The following is a 27699-nucleotide window of genomic DNA, read 5'->3' on the forward strand; positions in this document are numbered from 1 at the left end:
CAAAGATCATTGTACCATTGTGCCCAGGAACATCTTTAAGCTGGAATCATTTTAAACTTTTTCAGATGCAGCTTCGGGAGATAAAACAGACCTACAGGATGAATGAACATGACGCTGCAGGCAAATTAATTCAAACACACAAGCTGGGAGTAAGTTAAAAGCAAGCCTAGAAAACAAATGTGTCTAGTGTAGTGCATTGTTACCTTTAGTCCCCGCGCCATTTATTTTTGCTTACATTTGTTGTTCAATTAGTTTAGTACTTTTTAAGTTGTAACATAAGGCTATTTAAGCCCTGATCCCTTCTGTGTCTCTTTCCTTTCTCTCATCATTGCTCTCCAACTAACTTTACGGTGTTCTGGGGTGTAATCCTAGTCAGAAGAGGAGCTGTGGCAGATGAGTCTGACACTGCTGCTGAATTATTGATAGATCTATTACATCACATACATACAACAACCCCAAAGATACAGACAGGTATGCAGACTCAAGAAAATGTCGACTCTGCTCCCATTTAGACTGCAAACAACTCCAGTGATGATCATCTTCCTCTGCTCCACCTTTTTGTCTCATAAACTTTTTTTTAAATATATTTTCTGCAAAAATCTCCTTTAAAGCTTCTTTCCTTTCATCTGCGTGAAACTCCTGCAGAAAAGCTGCGTCATTAAATAGCTTCAAGCAGAGAGCTTGAGGCAGGGCACCGGCCCTGTTTGATTATTACAGCAAATGTGCTCGTTGGAGGGCAAATCTTGTAGGTTTTCCAATGGAATATTGAGACTTTCTGTGGTTTAGAGAAAAGAGCATTCATGCAGCGAAGGGCATGCATGAAATAAGAAGCAATGCACTCTAGCTTTATTCAGTCAGGCATGAAGGAAAGCTTGGAAATCAAAGTGATGGCAGAAACAAAATACAAACTTGAATACCTGACAATCAACTAAAAGATCAGGAGTGCTTCAGGAGCAAAGAGGCAAACAGTAAAGGGATATCTTGCATATTCATGAACAGTCGCCTATTTTTTCCCAGCATACCCCTCTTTATCCATCCAGCAGGGAGCCCCTCCCCTCTTCAACACCCCTCCCTGTTTACCCATAATGCCCTTGTTCTGGATACATAATACAGAATTTATCATTCATCCCCCTGCTGAGCCATTGTATGTTCTATAGCTTTGCTCAGTGTGTGTTTCATACAGGACTATGTCTCCGTGCCTGCTCTGTATGTTTGTGTCAGATGATATAATGGCCTTAGTCAACCATTTTAGCAGTGTACAATGCCCGTGATGGTTCATCTTACTTTTGTTTCCAAACAAAGAAGCTTCAAATAAAACAGCACACATCCCGATTAACTTGACAAAAAGTATACATACAGATGGTAAGCATGGACCAAAGTTCTCAGTTTTATTTTCCTTGATTATAGTGTATGTACACAGATGGAAATACACATGCATGCGCACACACACACACACACACACACACACACACTCACACCACTGAGTACTGACCAAAGATGCGCGTCGTAACCTGCGGCTCATGGGTTTGTCAAAGGGTGGGCTGTTCATGGCAAACTTCTCCAAGTAGCCCTCGGGGAGCCTGATATCAGCTGGCAAAGACAGACGCTTGTTTATGTCCTGAGAAGGAAGCATACAGAGGGAGCCAGAAGAGATTCATGAGTTGATGAGACTTCAGCTGTAACCTGTGACCCTGTAACAGAGGGAGGGGCTTCCAAAACATTTTCAATGCAACAGTCCGTATACATACATTACACCATGAAGACTAACATATAAGAAGGTGAACGCTTTGGAAAAACCAGGATCTCTAAATTAGTTACTCATGAGATGAGATGTGGCATTATTGTGTTGTACTCTTAGTCAATTAATGTCTATAAAAATGCCTATAAAAAAGTTGATCTCCTTAAAAAAAAAAAAAAATGTCTTTAATGATGGGAGAGTCATGGCCAAAAATTCACCTGCAAAACAATTTTGTAAACCACATTTTCAAATGTTTCACATTATTTTCTACTTTTTTTTTTTTTGCAAATTGTACAACTGTTGTTTCTATAAAAGCTAGAAAATTTCTATTCCAAATTATAAACCAGTGTAACTTTTTCTTTTTTTTTTAAAAAAAAAAAAAGCACAATGAAAGAAAAGTTTTAATAAATAAAACTAAAATATAAATGGCAAAAAGTTTGATTTTTTTTTTTAAATCACTACAAGATCGAAAGAATCCAGTATATCTGAACTCAAAAGAGAAATGCTCAAAATCAACACCAAATGGCTTTTATCTTTGGGCCCTCGGTCAGCATTGCTTTAACAAGAGATGATTCTGTAGGGAAAATCATTGCATTTACACTTCTAAAAGTCATCATCAGTTAAAATAGTTCAGACAGTCATTTGAAGAATATTTACAAAGCTCTATTTTGCTGAATATGGTAAAATTGACTTTTAAACTCAATTCCCTTCAGTTCCTTCATGTTTTATTAATATAATATGGAAGTGCTGAGTGAATTTCTACCCTAGAGCCTACAGGTGGATGCACAGTTGGTGGAGGCACTGAAAAGACAGCGTGTGTTTCATACAGGACTATGCCTCTGTGCCTGCAGTATGTAGCAGATAGCTACAGCTGCAGCAACAGCATGGAAGTGTTAGAAAGTTCAATAGGAATTTTGCAGCTAAACTGAACCACCCAGATTGTAGGGTATTTTTGTTAGAAGGTGTGAGGCAGATTGGGTGTGAAGCACCACAAAAGCAAATAAATGTTCTACCAAAATTAACAAAAAAAAAAAAACAAACAAAAAAAAAAACCAGATATGTGTTTAGAATGCAGAAGAGTATGTATGTAGAAGAGATTATTCAACACGGTAGTGAACATGTATTGATATTTTTTTTAAACATGTTGCTGGCAGAACAAGAACACACCGTATTCTTCCAGAACATTAAATTGCCTTAGTTTTCTGGTGTTAAACTTTTTTTGTAATCAATTCTAACTACTATTATAATTTAAATATCAGCGTCCCTGTAAGATCTCTTAGAAGACACCCCTTTTGTGTGACTTTTGCCTCAGATGATCACTTTCTGGCCATTTTTATTCAATTAAATATCAGGTTATTGGGGTGATGTAGTCATAGGTTCTATCATGTAACTCACTCCTCAATAACTGCTTTAACTCCCTGTTTTCCAAAATGTATTGCTCTCATTTGTTAACTATATGTAGAACATGCTCACTGGCAAGGTGCCAATCACAGTTGGTTACCAACAGCCTCACCGTGCGAGTTCATGATGCAAGTGTGTAAATTGAAATGTATGATCAGAAGTGAGCATTAGTGGCAGGGTAGAATAGTGTTTGTGTGCCTAGAGATGAAAGGTAGAGGGATTTTACGCCAGTGGGTTTTATCTGAGCCGACTGACTAGCAGAGCAACACGCAGCATTACATATAATCATAACCTTTAGTGTAGTCATTCAATATAACGTTCATAAAACACTGACATGTAGTGAATATGTAAGGCAATAACCTCTACAATGCATAGGCGCATGTTAAAAAAAAACATGTAAAAGCCACAGAGTTGACCAAGCACATTACACATTTGTAAGACCCTTTAAGTATTTGCATTATATAAGAGCACAAAAGAGATTGCATTGTAATATGAGAGTAATAACACACTACAGCATGACTCCTGATGATCCAAACAAAAACCTTGTACAAGCATACTATCTGTGTTCTTTTCCAAAAGATTAACAATGGTCACAAGTTCACAAAGATACTGACACTCATGTCCTCTCATTCACTGGTGGAGATTAAAAAAAGACCCACACACAAATACACACGTGCCCCCCCCCGTACTTACAATGCAAAACAGCTCTAGTAGCTCCCTCATTGTCCTCCTTAAATTTTCTATGCACTCACACACACATGTGCTTACAATGGTGCATCTCTCTGACCTGATACATGACTGCACACATGCACACTGATGGAGAGATAAAGAGAGAGAGAGAGGGCTGGCACTGTGGTAGAGTGCCATCCACATGCTCAAAAAGAGGAGGAGAATAGCAGAGGAGGTGGGGGGGGGAGCAGGAGTAGAGGAGAGAGGAATGGACAGATTCCTGAGGGGAAAACGGCAGATGGGGGGAAGGGGTGAACTAAGGGGGGCGGATGAAAGAAAACATTGCTTTTATCTTCATTCCTACCATAATTTCGTCCTTCATCTTCTCCTTCATCCCCTTCCCTAGCACCTCCACAGCTTTTAACTGGATTTCCCATGTCTTTGTCAAACCAAGTCTTATTCCCACATCCATAATTACTCTGTCACCCCAGCATGTTCCTCTCCCACACTGCCCTTCCATCCCCTTCTTTTCCTCCCTCAGTGGTAAACATGCTCTAAATTAGTCCCTTCCACAGCTCACAGCAGACAGAAGCCGTGTATCCAGAGGCATTTCCAGTATTCCTGCTGTGCTCATCACTTTGCAAAAAAGACACACGCAGTCTGGCCGAGACATAAGCACATACTCGGGGATGATTTACAGCAAAAAAAATCATTACACTGCAATATGACATAGCTGTTAACTCATACCAAACAGGTGAGAATGGTAAACATGCTAAACAAGTCTGTTTGCTTAACTGCTTTTTTTTTTATTATAAATTTTAAACCTCAGTCTTATTTCCATGTTTATCAATTTTCAAATTTTCTCATTATATAATAATAGCTGTCATCTTGTAAGTCTGTGAGTGAATATTACAAATATTCAACCAAAATAAAGTGTCTGACTAAATCTCAAACAAATCTATTCAGCATTCAAAGTCTTTGTCAACAACACATCTCCATCCTGTCTGCATCTTGAATGATTAACAATGACTTCATCAGTGAGGACAACTAATATTGCGCTTGTTTTAACAACACCTTTGTTTTTCCATTGACTGCCAAGGAACAGTGCTGGACATCCAAATTTGTACCTCATTGTGACGCTAAGATGTTATAATCATTTATTTTTTTGTGCAAATCTAAAAACCAGAGTACAGTTTGGTTGACTTATTTTAACATTACTTCTACACAGCCACGTGGCTTAGCTCTTCTACTTTATGCTACAGCCTGATGTGCTGTGTCATTATAGGCTACATCAACACACTCCACACTTGTAGCTGGTGTGCATTGTAAGCTGAGCACTGCATGTTGTGTTGCTCAAAGACAATGTTTCTGTGTATAAAAAGGTAAGCATGTTGCTAAAATAAGCAGTATCCCATCTGTGTAGAAAGGACATGTTCTAATTTTTAGAGCAAATTTAAGATTTAGACTCAAGCGGATATATGGTCCATCCCTCTTTTTTCTCTCACTGTAAATTATTGTCAATGTTTGAGCTTCAACTTATTCATAGAACAAGAGGTACAATCAGTAACTTCTATTTTCAGTTGCCATCACATGAAAAAAACTTAGTGACAAAGACACCCACCTATCATCTTCTTATTATGAAGCTACATAAAGAATGGGGTATTTTGCAGAGTGCAGTGGTGTGAAAGTATACTGAATATAGTGCTGTTTATACTTTGCCTTAGGAGTAATTCAGGGGTGTCCAAAGTCGACCCTCAAGGGCCACAGTCCTGCGGGTTTTCTATATACCCCTGCTCTGACACACCTGACTCAAATTGAATGGATCCGGCAGCCTACAAAGCTCTGCACAATGACTCATTAATTTAAGTCAGATGTGCTGGAGCAGGGATATATTAAAAACCTGTGGGATTGTAGCCCTCTAGGACACATTGTCAGTGGACACACAAGGTGTCCACTGACAATGTGTCCTGATGAACTCTTCATAAAAATATTAGAGGCCAACAGCTAATGCTACATTATTTTTGACATTGTACAAATAAGGTGGATGGGGGCACTTAACTGTGTGAAGTCACATTATGGATCCTTGGCACCTCAGTGATTTGGTGCTGGATATCAATTATCTATCAACAAGTTAAAGCTGGGGTAGGTAATCTTGCTCAGGTAATCTTTGTCGTCTTGGTGAAGTGGTTCCTCATCCTTATAGTAGTCTATACATTTTGTAATCATGAACAACAGGAAATCTAGTTAGACCCCCTCAGTTTACTGTAAATCTGTAAAAACTCTGACCAATCAAAACGTTCGGACAAAAATGGAGCTGTTTGTTTCTTATATCTCGTAAGCTTCTTCTCCCCCCTCCTGCAGCGCATACCTGATAGCCAGACCCTGCATATAAATAACATGTCAGGATGAAAATACAAAGTAGTGAAGAAGAAACCGGGAAGGCAAACATGGCTGAGAAAGTGCAGGAAGGATTCCCCCGGCTCAGTTTATTTGCCTCCTCCTACTAAACAGCTGGGAAAGAGAAAATTGTTATTGGAAAAAGGTGCAAATAAAACAGCCTTGGATCATGCAAGGAGCAAAACCAGAAAAAGAAGAGCCAAAACAGGGTGCCACTTTCAAATTTTGCTAGCTCCCTGTTGATTTATAAGCTTATTTCATTTATTAGTCAGACTTTGGCAATCTGATACACTTTCTAGTTGTGTTTACTAAATCTATTTATATTTTGCAGCAGGATGGCAATGAAGTGAATGTTGTTCGGTAGTCCTTGGCATCACTACCAAATCTAGATGAGTAATGGCTCCAGGTGTGCTTTTATCAGAACCTAAACTTGTGTTTGTAACAAGTCTCAGCTTCCAGTACCTCATTCGAGATGCGCCGGTGGTGATTGTTCCTCATGCGGACTCTAACTGGACTCTGGACCTCATCAGAAGACGTCCCAGAAGCTTGATCACTTTCCCCATCTGAACCCATCTTAACATTTTCATGGACGATGCCTGTAACACAAAAAACACAGGAATTACTACGACATACTAGTGGTGAGAAACTGGGATTTCATACGATGTTCACATCCTCTGTTACTGTCTCTATGAGGGGGTCCAAATAGTTAGTCTGACTTAGATTTTATTCATTCCTCTATAAAAGGATGGTCTCAATCTCCAAATGATGGATAGTGCCACCAGCCATGTAAGGGGAGTCAACCAAGTGTGTATAAAATGCCAGTGGTAAGATGAGGAGGTTAGAGATCAATATAACCGCGTGCAATGAGAGCTTTCCCATCTCTGCCTGCCAACCCCCCACCCCCCTCACCCACACACACCTTCATCCGACCCAGAATCCATCTGATTAATGAGTCACGGAGTAGCTGACAGGACTGCCTCCTTCGGTACTCTGTGTTTGTGTGCGTGTGTGCGTGTGTGTGTGTGTGTGTGTGTGTGTGTGTGTATGTAAGTCAGAGGGAAAGGCTGGAATAGTCTCTGGCGTTCAGCTCTTGAGTCCAGGTCATGTTCAGCACAGTACTAGTGTGTTTATATATGTGTGTGTGTGAGGGCATGTCAGCCTTGTGTTTGATTACAAAGCTTTTCTGTTCGTAACGAAGTTGAAACTGAATCTACCACCATCTCCTGTAGTGTTTACATTTTCAACAGCCACCATGTGGAGGACGAGAGGCAGACAGAGGGAAGATTAGGAGATTGTGTAGTGGATGGTTTTGGTGAACAGTGGTGATTAAGCAGAAAGAAAAATAAGTCCCTTGAGTCACTGACACATACATTTTGAAATGTAACAATTGTGGGGCAGATGATGGGTAAAATTATTTCTTATAGAACAATGTGTGTCAGCTGCAGAGCAACTGAGGCTTATTAAAGGGTCCTTTGTTTTAACATCTCATTCATTCAGTAATGGTTAGAGTTGGAGAAAGACCCAATGAGAGAAGGACTTCGACTACGGAAATAAAGATACAGTTAAATAGCTTTAGACAGGTTTTTTTTTTATCATTATTAACATCATCATCATTGTCATCATCACCACCATCATCTTCATTATTATTTCCAGTTTATCTAGTATATTGCCAATGCAAGCTGAAATTCTATGCCTCTACTAAAGAAGTCTTTATTTAGTATGTTAAGTAGATCAGACTTTAAGCTGTATTTATGTTGTTCTAATGGTATTAAAAATAATTTATTTTCAAATAAATCATTAAAAAATGAATCTATAAAAGACATGTATATGTAATGAAACTGCCAAGCGTTTTGTTTACACTTACAGATTAAAATTATTTTACAATGATCACACCACTACTGTGAAGCCAAGCTGAACAACCTCCTGTCAATAAATCTCCTTTTCTTTATTATGGGACAACATGATCTTTCAAAACAAAATTTTAAAAAATGTACCTTTTCATTTGGGGCAAGTCAAAACTGTTATTAACTGTCTTGTAACAACAAGGGTGCTGAATTTGTACATTTACACCTCTTTGATTCTATGCTACAGAAGGAAATATGGAAAATGATTTAAATATGCCAGACTGATGTACATCCAGTGAAATAAAACACAACCACATGAATGTGGGTAATGAAAGTGCCTTGCTAAGAAAACCAAGCAGTTGGTTGTCATATACCAGGAATCGTCCCTCACAACCCAGGTGGTGAAACTTTAAACTGTTGGTAACCGACACCCGAGTCAGTGGAAACTGATCCAGGATATCTACATACCGACAGATGCATACACAAGTCCATACGGTTGTTATAGATAAGTATCCCCTACTACTATTACATCACAAGTCTTTCTCTGTCTCTGAGAGGTCCTGATCTTGTCTGTTTGCGTAAACAGTCAAATAGATGTGGGTAGGTGGTTGAGACAGGACGCCCTTAGCAGGGAAGAAAATTCCATCACCTGCGACCAAAAAGCAGGTTTCTTTAAGCAGGTTTATAAAACACAGGTAAACCCATTAATACAAAACCTTTAGGTCCTTCCCTCCAGCTAATAGTGTGTTTAGCCTTAACCTACTGAGGGCTACTACAAACCCTGAACTGATGTAACTACTACTACCTCCACGGGTGCAAGCCTGTAAGCTATAACACTATAAGGGCATGGCATTACGCGGGGTTACAGGCTATATTATAATACAGCTTCTATTCTGACACTGACAGGCTAGTTTGTGTTTTTAAACAATGGACATTAGCCCCACACAGCTGGACTGAGGATGCTGCCATCTGTCATAAAAGTCTGTAAAACATATTCTGTTTATGCACAAAGTGTTACAGTGACTTATAGAGCCTCAATATGAAATGTTACACATGTTAAATGTGTAATCTTACAGAGAAAGTGAACTGTGTCCTCTCTTGCAGCCTGAAGTGCAGCATCATCGGTGATATTTAGCATGTGTTTCTAATCAATATCAACCGAAGCTGAAGTCAATAAAAACACATGACAAATTCAGACTTGTTTGACAGGGGAATAAGTACCATTTCCTCTCTAAGCAACGCCTTTCCAGAACACTTTTCTCCTCAGAATATACCCACAGTCCCACTCAAAGAGACGTCCTAATAATACAAAACAGGATATTTTAGTCTCCTGCAGGTTTCATCTGTTCCATTTCAATAGATGACAAAGAGCATACAGGAAATGTCACAAGCCACTGCTGCTTCCCTGTATGGAGCCAGGCTGGCCTAGTTAGGGTTGCTGACTCCCTGCTATCAGGGTGGGCTACTTTTAAGACTACACTTACATTGCCAAGCTCTGTGTGTACTCTACTTAGCTAAGGAATAATCTCCAGCATGATAGAGTGGCTTCAAAAATAAGGAACAAGTTAGTAAAAATGATGTTATAAAAAAGAAAAAAGCCCAAGATTTGATTCAAAGAGCAGCAGGAATATTAGGATTTCTTTTTATAAGCCTTCCCTTGCCATGGTCAAGCAGTAAAATTCAGCTGGCTGCTTAAGGTTCCACTAGAAATTTTACCACCAGTCCACATCTGCATTACCCAATGTCATGATCTCAGGCTGAGGTTGTGAACTGAATCTTGGAACTTATCCTGCTTGTTTTAAGGTCACAAGTTCACAAACTTTTAACACAAGACAGCATAATATATCAATTTGACCTGCCAAGTAAAATTGGTTAAAATAAAATAGAAATAAAATTGGTTCAAAAGAAATTCACAGAAAAAATGACTTTCTAGAAGATTTCATGGGAATCCTGTAGGTGTCCACAGACATTGCTCTGGACCAACACAAAGCACCACTCTTCTTTAAATCAACCCCATAAAGGATATCTTTCTTTTATATTCATTTAATGTAGAGTTTGTCATTTTTAACACAAGACAACTTGTTGGGACTTATTTATTCAAATGGAATAAAACCTTATTTAATACAAACATCTGCATTTCATGTCTGGCAGAAAGAAATCAGTGCAAATTATTGCTCATGTTGCTCTAATCAAGCTACACCTATGGCTTTAAGCCGGACAATATCGAACAATGTTTTACCTGAATCTGAACAACATATACATTCTCAGCAAAGTCTTAAATGAAAAAATTGAATATCAGAATGCCGATGAAGACAACAATAAGACTCACCAATCCTGTTTCCCGGAGGACGGCATGAGTCCAGCATTCGAAGCATACGGAAAGGTGACAGCCTGAGCGGGGTGTCTCTCTCCCCCATTCTCATTCCCTCACCCATTCTAGCCTCCCCCACCTTCGAGTCTCCCACCCTGGGAGCACGAGCAGAGCAGCCTTGAGGGTTGTCTGACATATCCATTGTTGTAGAGGCTCGAAAGCACTAATATGTAAAAGTGTAAGAAGAAATAGAAATAACAAAAAACATTCCCGGCCTTCTCAAGAGGTTGAGGTCATTTCAGTTTAGTTTTCAGTCAATTGGTCTGGGTACCACCCAGATTTTAGAAACTGTAGAAAATTAGAGGTCCAAGCTTTCCGTGTGAGAAAAATCCAGTCCAGTGTAGTGCCAGAGGAGTCCCAAGCAGAGGAGAACAGGTCTTACATTGCAAGAACAGTGCAGACAGCATAAGCACACTAATCACAAAGCAACAACTCCCTTGGCTGCTACTCCACTTTAACACTATCTCTCTTTCTGTGTTTTTCTGGAGATACTTCCTCCCTCCACCTCGCCTCCTTTTCTCTCTGCAGTCACTCTGCTTGCTGACTAAGGAAGGTCAAACACCGTGCAGATAGGCAAAATGCTGCAGAGACAGACAAATGCATGGAAACTTGAAGCTCTCAGAATAACAGGTGTCCTGTCTTCATCGGTGGCTTCGGGCACAAGCACGCAAAGACTCACAAAGCCCCTTACTTACAGCTCCCAGCAGGAAAAACTCTTTCATCTCTCAGGTGCTCAACTATCTGACCTCTCTGACTACAAGAATTTTTTGTTTACTTTTCTGCCTATCTGCATTCCAGTTTCCTTATTTTCCTTGATGTTTTTCTCCTTTTCTGTCAAATGTCTTCCTTTGCCCTCCTTGTTGTTCCACTCTTATTCAACGCACCACTCTATTCAGGCTGTTGTGCTGCTTTCTTCCTTCCACTCCCCTCTCTCGACTGCCTCCTTGCCTGTGGCGCCCCTATCAGTGCTTTCAGTGTCGTTAGTCCTCCTGCTCCCTCCCTTCACCTTGCTATTACTCTCCTCCCCTTCTCATGTGATAGCAGTCTTTTTCTCTCCTCCCCCTCCTGTTTCCATCTCTCCCTTCCTTGTTCTGGGTCCAGAGATGGTATTGAATATCAGCGCAGGCTTTCTAGTCATGAGTCGATGGCAACATTTTCTGCATGATCAGCCTCCTTCTCCATGTGTCCATTCGCCTTTTCTCTCATGTTCACTCCCTCATCTCCACCCTCCGCATCCTTGTTCTTATCACTTTCTAAGGCAGAAAATTAAACCCTGAAGCTTCTGATAGATGCCTCTTGCATCCCAGCTCCTATTCCTCTCTCACTGTCCTTCCTCATGGGCATGACACAGGCTGTTATTTATGCTCAGCACGAGCACACCAAACACACATGCACTTCCTTTCACACGTGTCACATCACATTCAAAAACTGTACATCCTTACAATGATGGCAAATATAGATAGCGCTGTCTGACACACCTATAGGGCATGTAGACTATATATTCCATATGCAAATTTCAGACAAGCAGAACGTACGAGTATGAATAGCTAATGACTGTGGTTTTACTATTTTAGGCTGTTTTGTGAAGACCTCAGAAGTTGGACAGCTGTTATATCTATAATACTACAGTGCAGTTACCCAGGCACTGCAGGAAGTAAAGCAAACTTATGCATTTTACGTTACTTTTACAGAACATCTAGAGTATCAGACGATGACTTCTTTACACTTCAGCTTACTCTGCCATTTTTCCAGACAACGTGACTGCAGGACACTAACAAGGAAAACACAGCATAACAATACATCCATCTGATGCAAATATTATTCATATGTGATGATGTAGTACATGTGTGACAGTGGCTATAGAAACTGTGATTGTTTTTTCCCCAAATAGGACACATTTTTATGGATTACACCACTAAAATTGAACAAACTTTAGCTGAATTTAACGCCACTAAAATTTAACAAATTTTAGTGGCGTTAAATTCAGCTCGTCCTCAATCACTACATCTACTGGATAAGACAGTACTTTATGCAAAAAAACAACTGTTGCCTTTAGTTGATCTGATTATAATTGTTTTGTATGTAATTTCTTAAGTCTATATTGTTGTAAGCACTTTGAAGAAAAAAAAATAAAATCATAAGATACTATTAAAGTTCTCCCACAAGACAGAAATAATGTTGTAAGTAGAAGAAATTGTGTCCAACTGAAGTATATTTATTGTCAGTTTTGTGAATACACACAATCGATGAACTGTTGTGGCAAAACCATGAATAAAGTGAGGTTCACTGTGAGCTAAATTTAAGCTTATCTGCCAAATTTATATTTCATAAAATGACAAAGCTCTCCTGTAAGCAGCAAAACATTCATTCCATACAAATACAAGTACGACATCCATGCAGTCTAACAATTAAGAAGCGGTGTTTCAACTGTGACGGACTATCTACAATGTACCTAATATACGAGTTCACCTCCTCATCCACTCATTTAATTGGCATTGAGTCGGCACGTGCACCTTTCAGAGTTATATCACACCCAACACCCAGATCCTGATGCTGTGCATCAACCATACCAGTGTTCCCCGTAGAGACTACTGTAAAAGGGGCTGTGAGAAGTTTGGTTGTGTGTTTGTGTCTTGCAAAGTGTGAAACTTTGGACAGAAATGATTACTATTGGTCAGGATGTCAACATGCTCTTTGACATATTGGCTGGTCTGATTGCACTGCAAAATATGTTTGTTTTTTTTTTTGTTTTTCTAAAGCATAAAATAGCTGTGTATTTTTGGAGAAATGTGCAGCCACTGCCAGAACATTCTGTTCTTATCCATACTGTTGTTTTATGGAACAATGGTACTGGCCCGTGCAGAAACTAATAACTTTTATTTACAGAAATCTGGACAGCCTGGATATATGGAAAGCCATTACATCCAACACATCAAGATGTGAACAAGATAAAGTCATAAATGGCTGCGCCTTTCTCATAATGCCACAGATGTACACTTTAAAGAGTTGATCCATAAATATGTAAAACTACTGGGATATGAATTCAACATCCGTCATAATGTCAAATAGCAGGATGTCTTGTGAATATTAACTAAAAAAAATACACTCATGTAGAAAGGCTCACACACCCTACTTGTCAATAAGGATGAACTTAACTTCAGGGCTACTTATAAAAACATCAATCTATCCATAATCCTGATTTATTTGAACTTTGTCAATACGAGGCGCAAGTGGAATAATGTGTATTTAGTACATCATGAAAGCATCTTTAAGGTGTCTGCATGTGAAAGGTATACTTGAAGAAACACGACAGGACAATAGCCTGCAGAGTTCACTTTTATTAAAAACCTGCATGATATAAATTCAGGATCGTAGCTTTTTTAATCCAAATTGTATCAAAGTGCTGATCATTTGCATTGAACTGTCAAACAGGTTTATGTCAAAAGATGAATCTTTGAGCCTCATGCTGCTAAAACATCCAAGGACAAAAGCTCATCACTCAGCCCTTCACTCGTCACTGTCTCCGTGTCGCTTTATATTCAGAGGCGCAACTCTATACATCAAAGAATTCCCTCTTGCTTTACAGCCATTCCACACAGCTTTTGGCTTACCTCAAGGTCTCATTCACTGTCACTTTTCATTGCCATCTTTTTCTTAAGCATCTCTATCGTCAAATCTGTTTGGCTGAATTTAAGTTTCCAATTGTGGAAACACTGTGTTCTCACATTGAGAAAAACATAGAACAATGCCCCAGTCGTGCCATACACTAATGACACAATAAAAATCAAAGAGCATTTGCCATCCCCAAGGAAAACGCAGGCAAGAAGATACACACTCACATGGCTGAGGGGTGGGGTGGGGATTCAGACTGCAGTAATTACCTCTCAACCTTTTTATCTGCATCTGAGGAATCTTATTATTTAATTATGGGGGCTAAAATGCCTACTGTATCTGTTTATGCCAATCCTCAACATCCCCACAGTCTCACCCTTGGCCAAGAGTTCTGAAAATTACCAGCATTTGTTTGTAACATCTTGCTTAAGCCTCAAGCACAAGCTTGTGAAACAGCAAGCCACCCAGACATACATAAAAAGCTTGCAGGACCAACCACATAAAAGGAGTCCACTCCATTGTTCTTATTAAATCCAATCCATGAGCAAGCAAATGGCAGAATGGATGGGGGTGAGGGAATGGGCTACAGCTATTAATGCAATGTTAATGCATTGCATTAAATCCCTGGCACAGACAAGGTCTCTCATTGTGTACAGTATAGAAGGAGAGAGGAGCTTACCATCTTTTATCTTCACCCCATTCCGGTTTTATCTGGGGGTTAAATTTAGTATTTTTATGTATGTAGAGAGAAAGAGATAAGACAGAGGACAGAAAAAAACTAAAAGAGACATCTGTGGCGGTATCAAAAATAGCAACTTGCAAGGGGTTTTGAGAAGAGACAGCAGTTTTTAGCTGTATTTTGGGGCTTTTTTCCCACCTAATTCTCCAAAGTGTATACTGGCACACAAAAATAAAGGGAGAGGTTTCAGTGTGAAGCAAAAGAGTAAAATGAAGTGCTCATCTCTGTAAGTATAGTGTGGTGGTTGTGGGTGTTGGCCCGGCTAGCAACAGATGAAACACATCCCCTCCAACACATATTACCGAGAGTTTCAGCCTATTAACACAGATTCAAAGTGTTTTAAAGTGAGCACTCATATATGGATAAAGAGAGCAAGGTAGGAAAACACAGAAGGGGGAAAGTGAGAGACAAAAAAAGGGTGGGTAATCTCCTTAGGACAGCAGGAAAGAGAGATTGCATCATGTCGCTCTATTAAAGGGTGCAACGTGCTCTGACTGCCGAGTGGCACACAGTGAGTCAGCGAGACCAACCAGTAAGAAACACACACACACACACACACACAGCATACCTCTTAAGATTTCAAACTACATTTCATCCAGATTTTAATAATAGATTAGCATCTATTTTAGGTTTTGTGACAAGTTATGGGTCTTTTCTGAAATCAGAGGCTGCTTTGGATTTCCAAGATACCAATGGACTAACTGTGTGTTTGCTTAAGATTAATACATTCACATACATTTACCTACTACTTGTATGTCTTCATGACCATAAGATTAGCCAGTTTCAGTTTAAGATAAGATAAGCCTTTATTTGTCCCACAGTGGGGGAAATTCCAGTTTAAATTCCAGTTCAAATCTTTCCTTAGCTCAAATAATAATACTAACCATCAAAAATTAGCTTCTGACTGCATTTCTTAGTGTAAGTACCCAAGGTTTGCAATGGGGATCAAAACTGAAGAATCATATCAGCACGAGTACTGACAGTGTTCACACAATACTCTATTTTTCCACAGGGATCATTGATGTTTTATCCAAACACATGACATAATATTCCCTGCTTGCAGGATTGCAATGAGCGCTAAGCTGCTGATAAATTTTCAACAGTTGCAAGGAATCTCAGTATGGTGTATCTGCAATCCACTTAGGGATGCATTGCAGAAAGTCAATGTGACTGTGGAATACTCTCCTAGAGTTTCACTTTGTCAGTCACTCCCTCCCTTCTTCCATGCTTTTTATGTCTTCCTCTCTTTCACCCAACCCACATAAATCAATCTTTTGCTGTTTTATAAGCTTTATTTCATCCTAAACCCATCTCAGGCACCATCATCTTCAGTTCCTCTACTTCCATCTATCCTTGACTTTCCTATCCCCAGCATATCCTGCCCTACTGCTCCTGATATAAACCATCTTGCAACACTGGGAAATGAGATTACTGGGATCTATGTAGCCACAGACAACATTACATAATGCAGGCAGAAGGAAAAAGTGATTGTGTGAGCATGTGAGTGTTGCTGGGAGCATGTGCTTGTATGTGTGTTTGTGTATGTTGGATTAAGGTCATCAGAGTTTTATCCTTCCACATTTGTAGCAAATGTTGGTTGGGTACTTAAGTTGTGTTCATAAATATGGTTTTAGACTCTGTGAAAAACCTCTTAGATACACAAACAAAAAGCCTTCCTTTTGGGAAGAAAACATTTACATCAATGTGAGTTTTTCACCCACAGGTGGCAGTATTGTTCAGAACCCTCCAAAAGTATCCACATGTAAATAGGTCTAAACATTGTATTCACACACACACACACACACACACACACACACACACACATGCAAAGACACAAGTAAATATTAGAAATAAATAAATATAAGCATATCAAGTTACACATTTATCATACTGAAGACAAAAATAAGATGTGAAAATGGTAACAACACTGGTGACAACTACATCTCTGAATTATAGTGAATAACAGAAATGTGCTGCCGGTGATCAAGCTTTTTTTTAACTCATAAGTGAGCTCAAGGTGAGAAATGCTGAGTAACAAGGTTTTAAAAAAAAACAAAAAACAAAAAAAAACAAACAAAACATACCTATACCATATGATCCTTGTCGTATTCCTAAAAAGCTTTATTTGAAGCCATTCACACCAGATGCAACCACGTAATCCCGATGTTTAGTTTAGGCTTCATGCAGTTTTATTTACAATTTTAAAGCTTTCTAGAAGAGTTTTATGATATTGATTTAAGGCAACATTTTTTTTAGATAATTATTTAATTTCATTCAAATCTCCTGATAGGTCAGCTACAATACTCCATTTTAAATATTTTTCCACATTAGTGGGTTTCACATTAAACACATTACTTCTGCAACAATTAGGCCAAGTTTCTTTTGGTTTGACAGAAGCTACTGATTTCATTACACAATATTTTTTGCCATTACCATTATATAATTTTAGAGAAGTGTGGCAGACAAATGAGTGTGTCAGTTGTCAATCAATTGTCACAGAAAAATGATGCTGCAATTGAATAGGCCAAAAAATTGCAAGACAGAATCTTTTTCATTCCTATGTGAGGGTTACATGATTGTTCATGGACCAGATTCACATGAAAAAGTTTAAGCTGTCTCAGTTGTTATTAACCTCATCTGTTGCGATGCCTTCCAAGGTTCCTTGCGTTGCATCAAAGGTGCCAACAACGGAAATACATGACTGTTTGTCACCAAGTCACTCTAAGAGCATTATGCATCTGGATAAATTAATCTTAACTTTTACCAAACAACATTACAAAGTCAAGTGGGCCTGTCATGGTACACATTAATGTGAAATTAAATATTCAAGTTCTTGATATGCTCATGGGTATACAATAGGTATACAAATGTCTGTGTTTGCTGATATATGTGTGTATAATGTGTGTGTGTGTGTGTGTGTGTGTGTGTGTGTGTGTGTGTGTGTGTGTGTGTGTGTGTGTGTGTGTGTGTGTGTGTGTGTGTGTGTGTGTTATATACCCAGAGATCCAGTCCTGTGCAGGCTCAAGAAGGCTCTGTCTCTTTCCAGCCCCCCACCAGGCTCTCTGCGCAGGGCAGTGCGGCCAAGATGACCGGCATATTGACGCAGGAAGGAGGGAGCACTATGGGAGGCAGGAGGGTGCGCAGAGCACACCACCATGGGCACTGAGATGCACAACGTACACAGACAGCCAGGAAGGAGGGGAAAGAAGACAAAGGGAGAAAAAGAAGACAGAAAGAGAAAAGAGAGTCCAAGAAGGCAAACAGAGAAGAGAGATGAGCAGCAAGTGGATGGAAAGAAAAAGAGGAAAGAATAAAAAAGAAACAAGAGGACAGGTAACAAGGACAAGGGAAGGAAAAAGAGGGTTTAGGCATTAACAAGAAGCAGAGGATAAGGAATAGGGATAAAAATAAAAGATGACAAGAAGAGGAAAAAGATGACACAAAGTTACACAAACACCAGACACAGAGAGGTAGCAGAAAGGTAGGAACACTACAATATAGTATTAATACAAGGCTGGGCATGCATAGTTGTTGTTTTCATGTTAGTAGAAGACACAGCTGAGGTACAGCGATGGAGATTGAAATGGAAAGAGGAAGAGGTATGAGCCAGGCACCGTGAAGAATATATGTTGAGTCATAAGTGATAGAGAGTGTTTGCAGAGAACATGAGAAAGATGGGCATGCACAGAGAAACAACCCCACACTAAAAAAAAAAAACAGGTCACAGAGAGTGATCAGCTGCAAAAGATATTTAGCTGAATCTAGCCTCTGATGAAAGTCATAATCTCCTGCTACACTGATTTTATACATCAGGATCCTACAACTACAATCTTTAAAAATTGAACATATAAGTGATGGTTCATGCAGGCATACAGTGCCACACACTGTATGCCGGCATGAATCATCACTTATATTTTCAATTCACTAACACAAATTAATCTGTTTTTGTAGAATGTAAAAGCTCACAAGACCACACTCCTATCTTTCAAATAATCCCCTATTTACTCAACATTGCACTTTAAATTCCACTGTGATGATGAAGGATTAGGGTTTAGTGTTCTCATAAATTCCTCACATGATTCTCCTCTAGTCTCGCTTTCAGATAAACCAGTTTAAACCCTCCAAGAATTTACTGGAAGAATTTACAGAGAGGAATTCAGTGGTAGCATTTCATTAGCACCGTAAAAATTGAGAGAATTGTTTCTGTGCGATTCAAGAAAGTCGGACAAAATTATGTATGGGTGCTTGTAAGCAGATGAGATGGAGAAGCAATAAGGCAAATGAAGATGGTGATGTAGAGCAGTTGTTAAAGTTTAATGTCCTTGTCCTTATCCTCTACATCACTTCCTTCATCCCACTTCCTCTTTCACTCACTGCCTGTTCTCTCTGGAAATGGCCTGACACAGCATGAGCTACTAAAGACTAAAGACATGGATGTAAAAATAGAAGGAATTGGGAAGGAACAAAATAATCAAATAGAGGTATGGATGCTGGAATAGCAACAAGAAAAATATAACCACTCCTCATATCCAAAACATAATGCTGCAACCCCACAATGATGTGCTATATTTTTTTCTTAGACAAAGCAAGTGTATATGGCAAGTTCAGCAATCGTCACTTCTGATTTGATCACTGTTTACTGCCAAAAAAAAAAAAGTTTCATTGTCATGTTGTGAGGAGTCAGATTTGTCCAAGGTTGGACCTGTAATCCAGGAAGATGACCAGTAGAACTGTTTAGACTTTGCTACTTTGCTCGTTAAACAGTAATGTGAATGAACTACTGGCAAACGGGGAAAACAGACACTCTCTGCAGTCTCTTCATGAGCTGTTTTCCTTCACATGGTTAGAAAAAGTAATGTTTTTAGGAATGATTTATAAGGATTAAGGAAGACGAAAGTGTTGCGATGAAAATCCAGCCACACTAAAACAAAGTTGTGATGTGGATCTGCAGTAGTAAAACTAGATGTTCACAGAATATTTCACATAAAGCCAGTTAAATATTTTGGCAAATATTTTCATAGATATTCAAAGATCAAATATATTCTCATCACATAGTTTGACTGAGGCCATAGTATGTTTTATTAGTATGGTAAGATATAGTATAAAATACTACAAGAGCATCGTGGTAGGTTATATAAAAGAGTGAAGAAGAAAAAAATCACTAATCTAAAAGATGCCACAGGTTGTACACGCTCCCCTTCCTGTTCTCCTATTTTCATGTGAATACAATTAGAGCAAAGAAAAAAAGATGTTGCAGCTGCTGGGAGTCAAGGGATGACATAATCTCTCTTCCTTTAGTAAAGGATGCTCCAGTGGCTCCGAAGCTAAATGAGTTACCAAAAGAAGCATTGAACTTCTCTTATCAGGGCTGCCACTTTCAATGCATCTGGGTCATTTCACCCAGTTAGGAGTCTTTCGACAACTGAGTTTAAGTAACAGGAGTGTTGAGAATAAATTATTATGCATTCAGATGCATTCCCAACTTATTCTGCTTTTTAGTTTAGAGGATGAATGAGAGAAAGAAGGTAAACAGTGATGTTAATTGGGATGAAACTGATGATAAAGTGAATGTGGTGACAGATAAGATGGTTCCAGTGGATTCAAAAGGTTAACTAATTATTTTTAAGTATCGGTTTTGTCTTTGCACATCTGTATGCCTCATGTTATGAAATTTGACATGCACATTTTATGGAAACATAAAATAAAAAAAATAAATAAAAAAAAAAAAACACAAAATGTAAGATTTTTAGGTGCAACTTGCATTCATAAATAAATAATCTATTCCAACACAATACAAATGAAGAAGAAACCAAAGTAAAGTGAGCAGTACAAAAATTTGCTGACATGATTTTGTATGTGTTGAGCATCCTCTTGGTTTCAAGTATATAAGTATATAAAGAAAAGATCATATAAATCAATGCATCTTTTTAAATAAAAAAGTCTCAAAATAAAGCAGTTAGGTCTCAAACCATGCAACCAATTGCTCTTTAATAACTGTATGGTAAGACACTAGCTATAACTAATCACTGAGTAATTCCCAAGATACTTATGGATGTGACATGATTACATTTTATTACAATGGTATCATATGCTTGTTCTAAGCTTCTACTCTTACCCTCTCATATCATTAAATGCTGCAGTATGCTGACATTAAAAGGACTACAAAATCTTTGTCAAAATCTTTATGGGTATAAAATTACAATAAAACAATATTTAAATATTGTAAATATTTTTATTTTAGTTTCCCACCTTTGAGGGTTTCAAACTGAAAAATGGACTGAGGCTTTTTGTTTGGCCAGTACTGCCTTTTCTGTCCAGCTTAGAATCTTTTCAGAGCGATTTTAACAGACTTTTCCTTCTTAAAGGCTTCTACTTCTCTACGATTCTTGGTCTGCCATGTTCTTCTGGCTGTTATGGGTAGTAATGTGTTATTAGTCATAATGCTGCTACTTTTGCAGGTAACTACTACTGTAACGCATTAATCTTTAATAAAATAACTCAGTGTTATTCAATAGTGTTTTTTTTCCATTACTAGCTAAATTAATCAGTTTTGGCCAGCAGATGTGTGAATCTTCCTGCGCGCAGCAGTGATGCAGCATGACTGTGAAGTCCACTTGTTGGGCTTGTATTTCAATGAGGTTTCTCGTAAGTATCGCCGGTCGCAGGTTTCTGGGTTTGTTTTCTCAAGTGTAGTTGCTTACTTGGGCTTCCTCTGCTCCCTTTGTGGAGCAGATTCTCTTATAGCTGTCCACAATAAGGCAACAACACCTGGATGCTGTATGGGAAATGTGAACATAAGTCCTTTTTTTCAGAAACTAATGCCCACAGCCTTGTTTCCTTGGCTGTCCAAACCGGCACGCACCTACCTACACACCCCAACACAACTTCTCTTAACAAAGAGCAGAGTGGGTAGTAATGCCCACAAATAACAAAGGAAATATGTCAATTAAAATATAATAAATTAGCAATTGTTTTAAGTTAAACAATGCCCATAGGATACATTTTTGAGCAGCCTTCATATTAATTTTTATTTTTATGCATTTATTCAAATCATCTGCTGACCTGACTTTAATTGTTTGAGTTAGTATTATTTTTCGTACAACATCCAGCAAGTTTATTTTTTCGTAAACATAATGGGATTCCGAGTTGCTTTTTGGTGAGTTATACAAGTAACTCTTTTGATTATCCAGACTTTAGCTATCTAAAATTGCTTTTGTAGCATTACCTGGCCTTACTTACTAACTGCAGTATGATGTTGCACAAAAAGCTGCTTGAAAGCAAAACGTGTGCAACAAAAATCATGTGAAACTTTTTTTTTCTTAGAATTTTTAATAAAGTATTTAATCTTTTTATTTTATGCTTTCTGGTCAGTTCAAATCAGCTCATCTTTAAATCTGATTTCATTTTATTTGCTCAAACTGTAGCATGCCATTATGTTGTTATAATGAATTTGATATAATATCTACATTAAGTCATATCAACACATATATATTCATGCATTTTTTTCATATGCATTTGTATGCATGTAAAAAGAATTCAGTTGTTGTGTAAAATCAGTCCCTTCACACATCCTGTATGCCTGACATTGCTAAGTGCTAATGTACTTGTGTATACGTATGTGAGTGCACATGTCTCACCGTTGTCTCTGGCTGTGGATGGCTCATCCAAAGCCATCTGTTCTGCTAGTTCGGACAAAGAGTCATCGACGGGCCGAGCGCTGCGTAGAGACATGGACAGCCTCCGTTTGATTATCTTCATCCTGTCCATTTTCTCGACTCCACCACCGGAGCCCACAGGCCTAAGTAGGGGCGACAAGAGGACACAAACAACATTATCATTATAATTAAAAGCACAATGAATACCTTTTATTATTCCTATCAACAACCAAATCCACGCCACCTTGTTAGTGTTTATTGTACAGTGAAACTACTGCACTGCAGCCCCTGCGCATTTTCTAAAGTTCTTTGGGTTCCCGATGATTGTGTTTGCTCACCCAGCGTGTGTTCTCATTGTTATGTATCCCAAGTGCAAACACTGCAGAATAAAATGACAAAGAATGTGAGACTGACAAACCCACAGAGGCAGAGAGAACGAGAGGGAATGAGAACAACAAAACCAAAATACATAGGAAAAAAAAAGGACAAATAAATAAATGACTGACTGTGCAGCTCCGCTGAGAATGTAGACAAGAGCAGCTTTCCTGGATGAGTTGTGATTGACACACAGTGATGCTGACTGTTTCATCAACTATCCGCTAAATCTATGTGATATGAACCATAGTCTGAAGTGATTCTTACCAACAGATGATGTTGATAAAACACTTCATTTAGCTGTAGTTCCTAAACGGACCATTTATTCATGTGCCAACCAAAAAAAAAAAAAACAAACCTATGATTTAAAGTTGGCTTCCAACACTTTACGGTGTACCATACGTGTAGCTGCAAGGCCATCAAAGCGTCCCATGCTTAAAATAAACAGTACAAGTGCTCTGTATGTTCAGTGATGTCCTGACTATGTGATATGCGCTTGTACTTAGCATCTCTAAGCTTTCAAAGTTGTACGCCTCAGCAGTCATCTAATATCTGCTTTTTAAGGATATACAATATACATCTTTGTATTTTCATGTTCGGAAGTCACTTTGTCGTATTCCATTACTCCCCACTTTAAGGCCTGAAGGAAGACACAGCTATGGCATGGAGTATTTCTGTCTTCATTCCACTTTGTGCTCCTTCTATCCAACCCATAAGGGCTCCAGCGCTAACATGCACAAGCACACACATCCAAATATGCACAAATCCACTTTGCACAGGGTGCCCTCCTCTTTGTTTCCATCCTTGGAAGCTTCAACAAAAGCCATTCATCCTTTGGGGCTTTCAGTTTTTTAGGCCTATTAGAGACAACCGAAGAAATGCAAACATGCTCACGCAGGACAACCGGCTTTTCTTCACCAGGGGATGCAAGTATCTATTGCTAACAACACTGCCCCTGCCAGCTTATGCGAGTGTTTTTAGAGCTTCTTTTAATTTCATATCATCCATAACATCCATTATCATGAAACAGACCTTCCTTCCCCCCTTCATTTGCATATTTTCCCAGAGTTCATCAGGACTGGGTTGTCCTCATGCAAACTGGCAGCTATCACCCGCAAATTTTCAGGAATAAATTAGTGACATTATGGAAAACAGCGAGGATATAATTCTCCGCTTATAATCCAGTTCATTCATAGCAGCATTATCATCGGCTCACATACGATCTCCTATCCAGGCATGCACACACGCAGACACTCAGGCACACAATAATCTCTCATTTCACAGTCTTCATCTTATCGAAGTTCAACTAGCACCAGTAATGGGAATTTTATCTCCTGGTGGGCAACAGAAGAAATTATTTTAGAAAATGACAGCATAGTTCATGTACTGTATATAGCTGGTATTTTAATATTATGTATATCATAATATTAAATTATAAATAATATTTCTGGAAATATTTATTCTGCAACTTTATTTATTTTCATACTTTTTTAATGTCATGAATACCAACAAACTTTTTAAATCTTAGAAACAAAGCTGTACTATTACCTCTAAGAGTAATTTTAAGGGCTAAGCAGCAAAATGTGATACTTTCACACTTATGATTTCAGAGACTATCAATGGATCTATGTCAGGGAATCTCATACAAGCTCCGGAAAGAATGAAGCATAATGAATGTGCACTACATATTGAGTCTTGTCTGGTGCAGATGGACGTTGGAGGGAAAAGAACTTGGCAGAGGCACAGCAGTGAGTGGGACAAGAGATGTGGCTCAAGACTGCAACATGTGCAAGCCACACTCACCAGACACCTGGCAAATCAGATGACTATAATACATAGCTCCCACTAAACAGAGGAGAGCACAACAGATGACTGAGGCTGCACTAATTTCCAAAAATGTTAGTGCTGGTTTAACTGCAGTTGGAAGCAAAACAACACACTGGCAATCACAGGCAATATAATATGATCTGTGTGACAAAAACAAAACACACAAGAGCAAAGGTCAATAGGGTTAGTGACACAAAAGAGTAAAGGAATAAAACTTCTTCTGTAGTTGGACAAAGCCGTTCATCTGTGTCTGTTAACATGCGAGTGTGTGTTTGCATATATGCACGTTTGGGGTGGTGGCATGGATGTTTTAGCTTGGCGGTGAGGAGAACGGACACACCCCGGAGAAGGGCAGAGGAGGAGAGCAGTCTCACTTATTCAAGACACACACCATTTGGGTTGCTAGGTTACAGACATAGGCTGGAAGAGCAGATTCAGCTTCCGAGATGAGGAGGAGAAAAAGTGTCAGAGAGCTGAGAAATCCCAATTCACATTTCTCAAAACTTGCCCCTCGTGCAGACACACTCAAAAAGGCTGGGTGTCATCCTTCCAGTTCTGAGGACCCCACAGACAACTGCATCACACATTCCTTGCCAAGCAGCCTCCAGGATGTCTCTGCCAATTATTCCTCTTTAGGACGCAAAAGAATGAATGAACCTTAGGTATGTGTGTGTGCTATACACACTAGCCCTAAAAGACAGTCACATTGCAGACATACTGATATATTTCAAAAGATTGTAAGTCCAAGGTCATATTTTGTTTCAGCCATACTGTCTTACATCTTTCACCTCTGTTTCTTTCCTTTTCATTACAAAGAAGAATTCTTCTGCAATTTACTGACACATGGATCATACGCATGCCTGCACACACATGTAATGTGGCAGAGTGGAACGGGCACTCAGTGGCACTCCAAACTCTGCTTTTGCTAAGCGGCCTGAGGATGCATGAGTAATGCACAAATCTGCCCAACTACAGAATCCCACACACAAATATGCACATACCAAGATAATCCAAACAATAACTCATTCTTTATATTTATTTATAAACCTGATGCTTTATTCTCAGCTTCTCTTCCATCAGTTAACCTACATCTTAAGAGTTAGCATGAATAAGTAAGCAGAAGTGCTGTCGTCCCAACAGATGACATCCAGCATAAAGAATAAGAAAATAAAAAAGCACAGGTGTGAACCTCTGCCGAGCAGCTCATTTCCACACACATTTTGATTTCAACCTTGGGTCCTACGTTGATTTTACATTTAGCCACTATAGACATCATACAAAAAATTCATAAGATATTTGGGGTTTTTTTCTGTTCTGGGTCATAGTATCCAGAATTTTGCTGGGAGACCTATCTTTCATGTCTCATAAAACCTGTCGAGAACTTTTCCTGTATTTTGTGGCCAAGAACACTGACCATTACATGCATATATAGTGAAAATCTATATCTTGATATTATAAAGAATAATCCAGGATCTGAATGGTGATCCAGATTACTCCCTTTTCTTTTCCCTTTTTTCTCCTTCAAAATGTTGGTACCTACCAGTTGATTTTGATTTTTCTTTACCTAGTGTTGACATTTTTTTTTTTTTTGTTTATTTAGCAACGTCATTGGAATACTTCTTAAGAATGTATCAGAAATGGCTGACTTTGCTAATCTGTCCACAGCAGGTCCACAGTAAAAAAAAAACAAAAAAAAAAAACTTTAATAATTACTAGCAAGTCCAGACTTAATCTAAGGTCTAAACAAAGGAAACTAAAGCTTCAATGAAATGAATGAAATAGAAAAAAATACAGAACTGTCATTTTCTTTCTTTTATTTTTTGTTAAAGAGACAAAATATTATTTTAGATGTTGGTCATGCAACATGAGATTACGGGGAGTGTTCAGTGTGTGTGTGTGTGTGTGTGAACGATTAAGTGTGTCCATATGTATTCCTTGTTTTAATATATGTAAAGAACTTTTCACAGCTTCATGTATGAAAGGTACCATACAAATAAATGTTGATTTTATTTGTTTTATTAGATTAGATTTTTTTTTATTTGATTTTATTTTATTATCAATGGTGAAAGTATGAATATAAGAACTTTAAATCTCTGCGATGACCATTTGTGAATAAAAAAAAATGGACCATTCCAAGTTGCATTCATAAGGAAACTGTCACTGCACAAAAACTGCAACCAGAAGTGCAAAGGTCGTGGAATCTTTCATTTTAAAGAACTAGAAAATAAGAAATTGCTGCGAAGACACTGAATTACAGCGTAGGGAAGATTGTTACTGTTTTATTTATTTTGTATTGATCTCTTTGATGCTAGTTGGGCAATGCAATCGTGGTTCATCACAAGGACGAAAGAACTGAGGGATGCGCATGACTTTCAATCTGGCATCCTACAGTGAGATTGGTATAAATAATTTAGCGTTAAATGATACTCCCAATACGCAGCCATGAAATTAAATTCTCCGAGACGTGGCGACTGCATAAATATACCACCTATATATGTTTTTCTGTGGATTGTGCACGAGGTTATCGACAGCACTGCAGCCCTGCAGCAGTGGACTAGCTGTCACATTTTGAGCACAAGTCCTGACGACATCCATGTAGTCCGAGATGACCTGAGGCAGCGCGCACATAAAGTGCAAAAGCAGCCGGATGATGAATCCCACGGGACACAAACCAAACACGCGGCGCCGCACGCACGCCAGGCCGGACTGAGGCAGATTCCTCTACCTTACAGGCCTTTTGCGCTTTCGGTCAGCTCCTCTCTCCGCGTGTTTTCCTGACGCTCGTATCCGGGAAGAAGAGAATCCGGAAGGGGGAGCGAAAAAGTTGCACAGCCGTCCGACCGGTTCAGGAACTCTGTGGTAATAGGTGTGTGTTTGAGGGGGTGGTGGGGATCTGCTGATACACATTTACAAGCGTTGGGACGCGAACATCGTTGTGAAATTACAAGCCGGATTGCTGTGTGGACTTCGATGCAAATCGCCATGTACCGACTCAATCTACCCTGGTGGGACTTTCATTGCGACGGAGATTTTTCCCGAAAAGTGTCAAAGTATTCATATTAGTTCAGCAT

General features: G+C 38.9%; 1 protein-coding gene across 5 annotated transcripts in view; it reads right to left on the reverse strand.

The window, feature by feature from the left end:
* Positions 1-27699, reverse strand: part of LOC306754849 (cyclin-dependent kinase 17-like) — a 38926-nt gene that overhangs the window by 10788 nt on the left and 439 nt on the right. For 3 of the 5 annotated variants that reach the window (XR_013771276.1, XM_079238943.1, XM_079238942.1), the window contains exons 2-5: positions 22409-22569; positions 17769-17933; positions 6668-6801; positions 1493-1618 (exon numbers count right to left, since the gene is read on the reverse strand). Coding sequence is in view for 4 of the 5 variants with exons in the window: in XM_079238943.1 (XP_079095069.1) it covers positions 1493-1618; positions 6668-6801; positions 17769-17933; positions 22409-22538 (555 nt within the window). In the remaining variant the exon portion in view is untranslated. Of the gene's footprint in view, positions 1-1492; positions 1619-6667; positions 6802-10378; positions 11318-17768; positions 17934-22408; positions 22570-27699 lie in introns of those variants that run through there. The other 2 variants (XM_079238945.1, XM_079238944.1) reach the window with 2 other exon arrangements.

The sequence above is a fragment of the Telmatherina bonti genome, assembly GCF_933228915.1.
Source record: "Telmatherina bonti genome assembly, chromosome: 4".
In the NCBI taxonomy this organism is placed as follows: Eukaryota; Metazoa; Chordata; class Actinopteri; order Atheriniformes; family Telmatherinidae; genus Telmatherina; species Telmatherina bonti.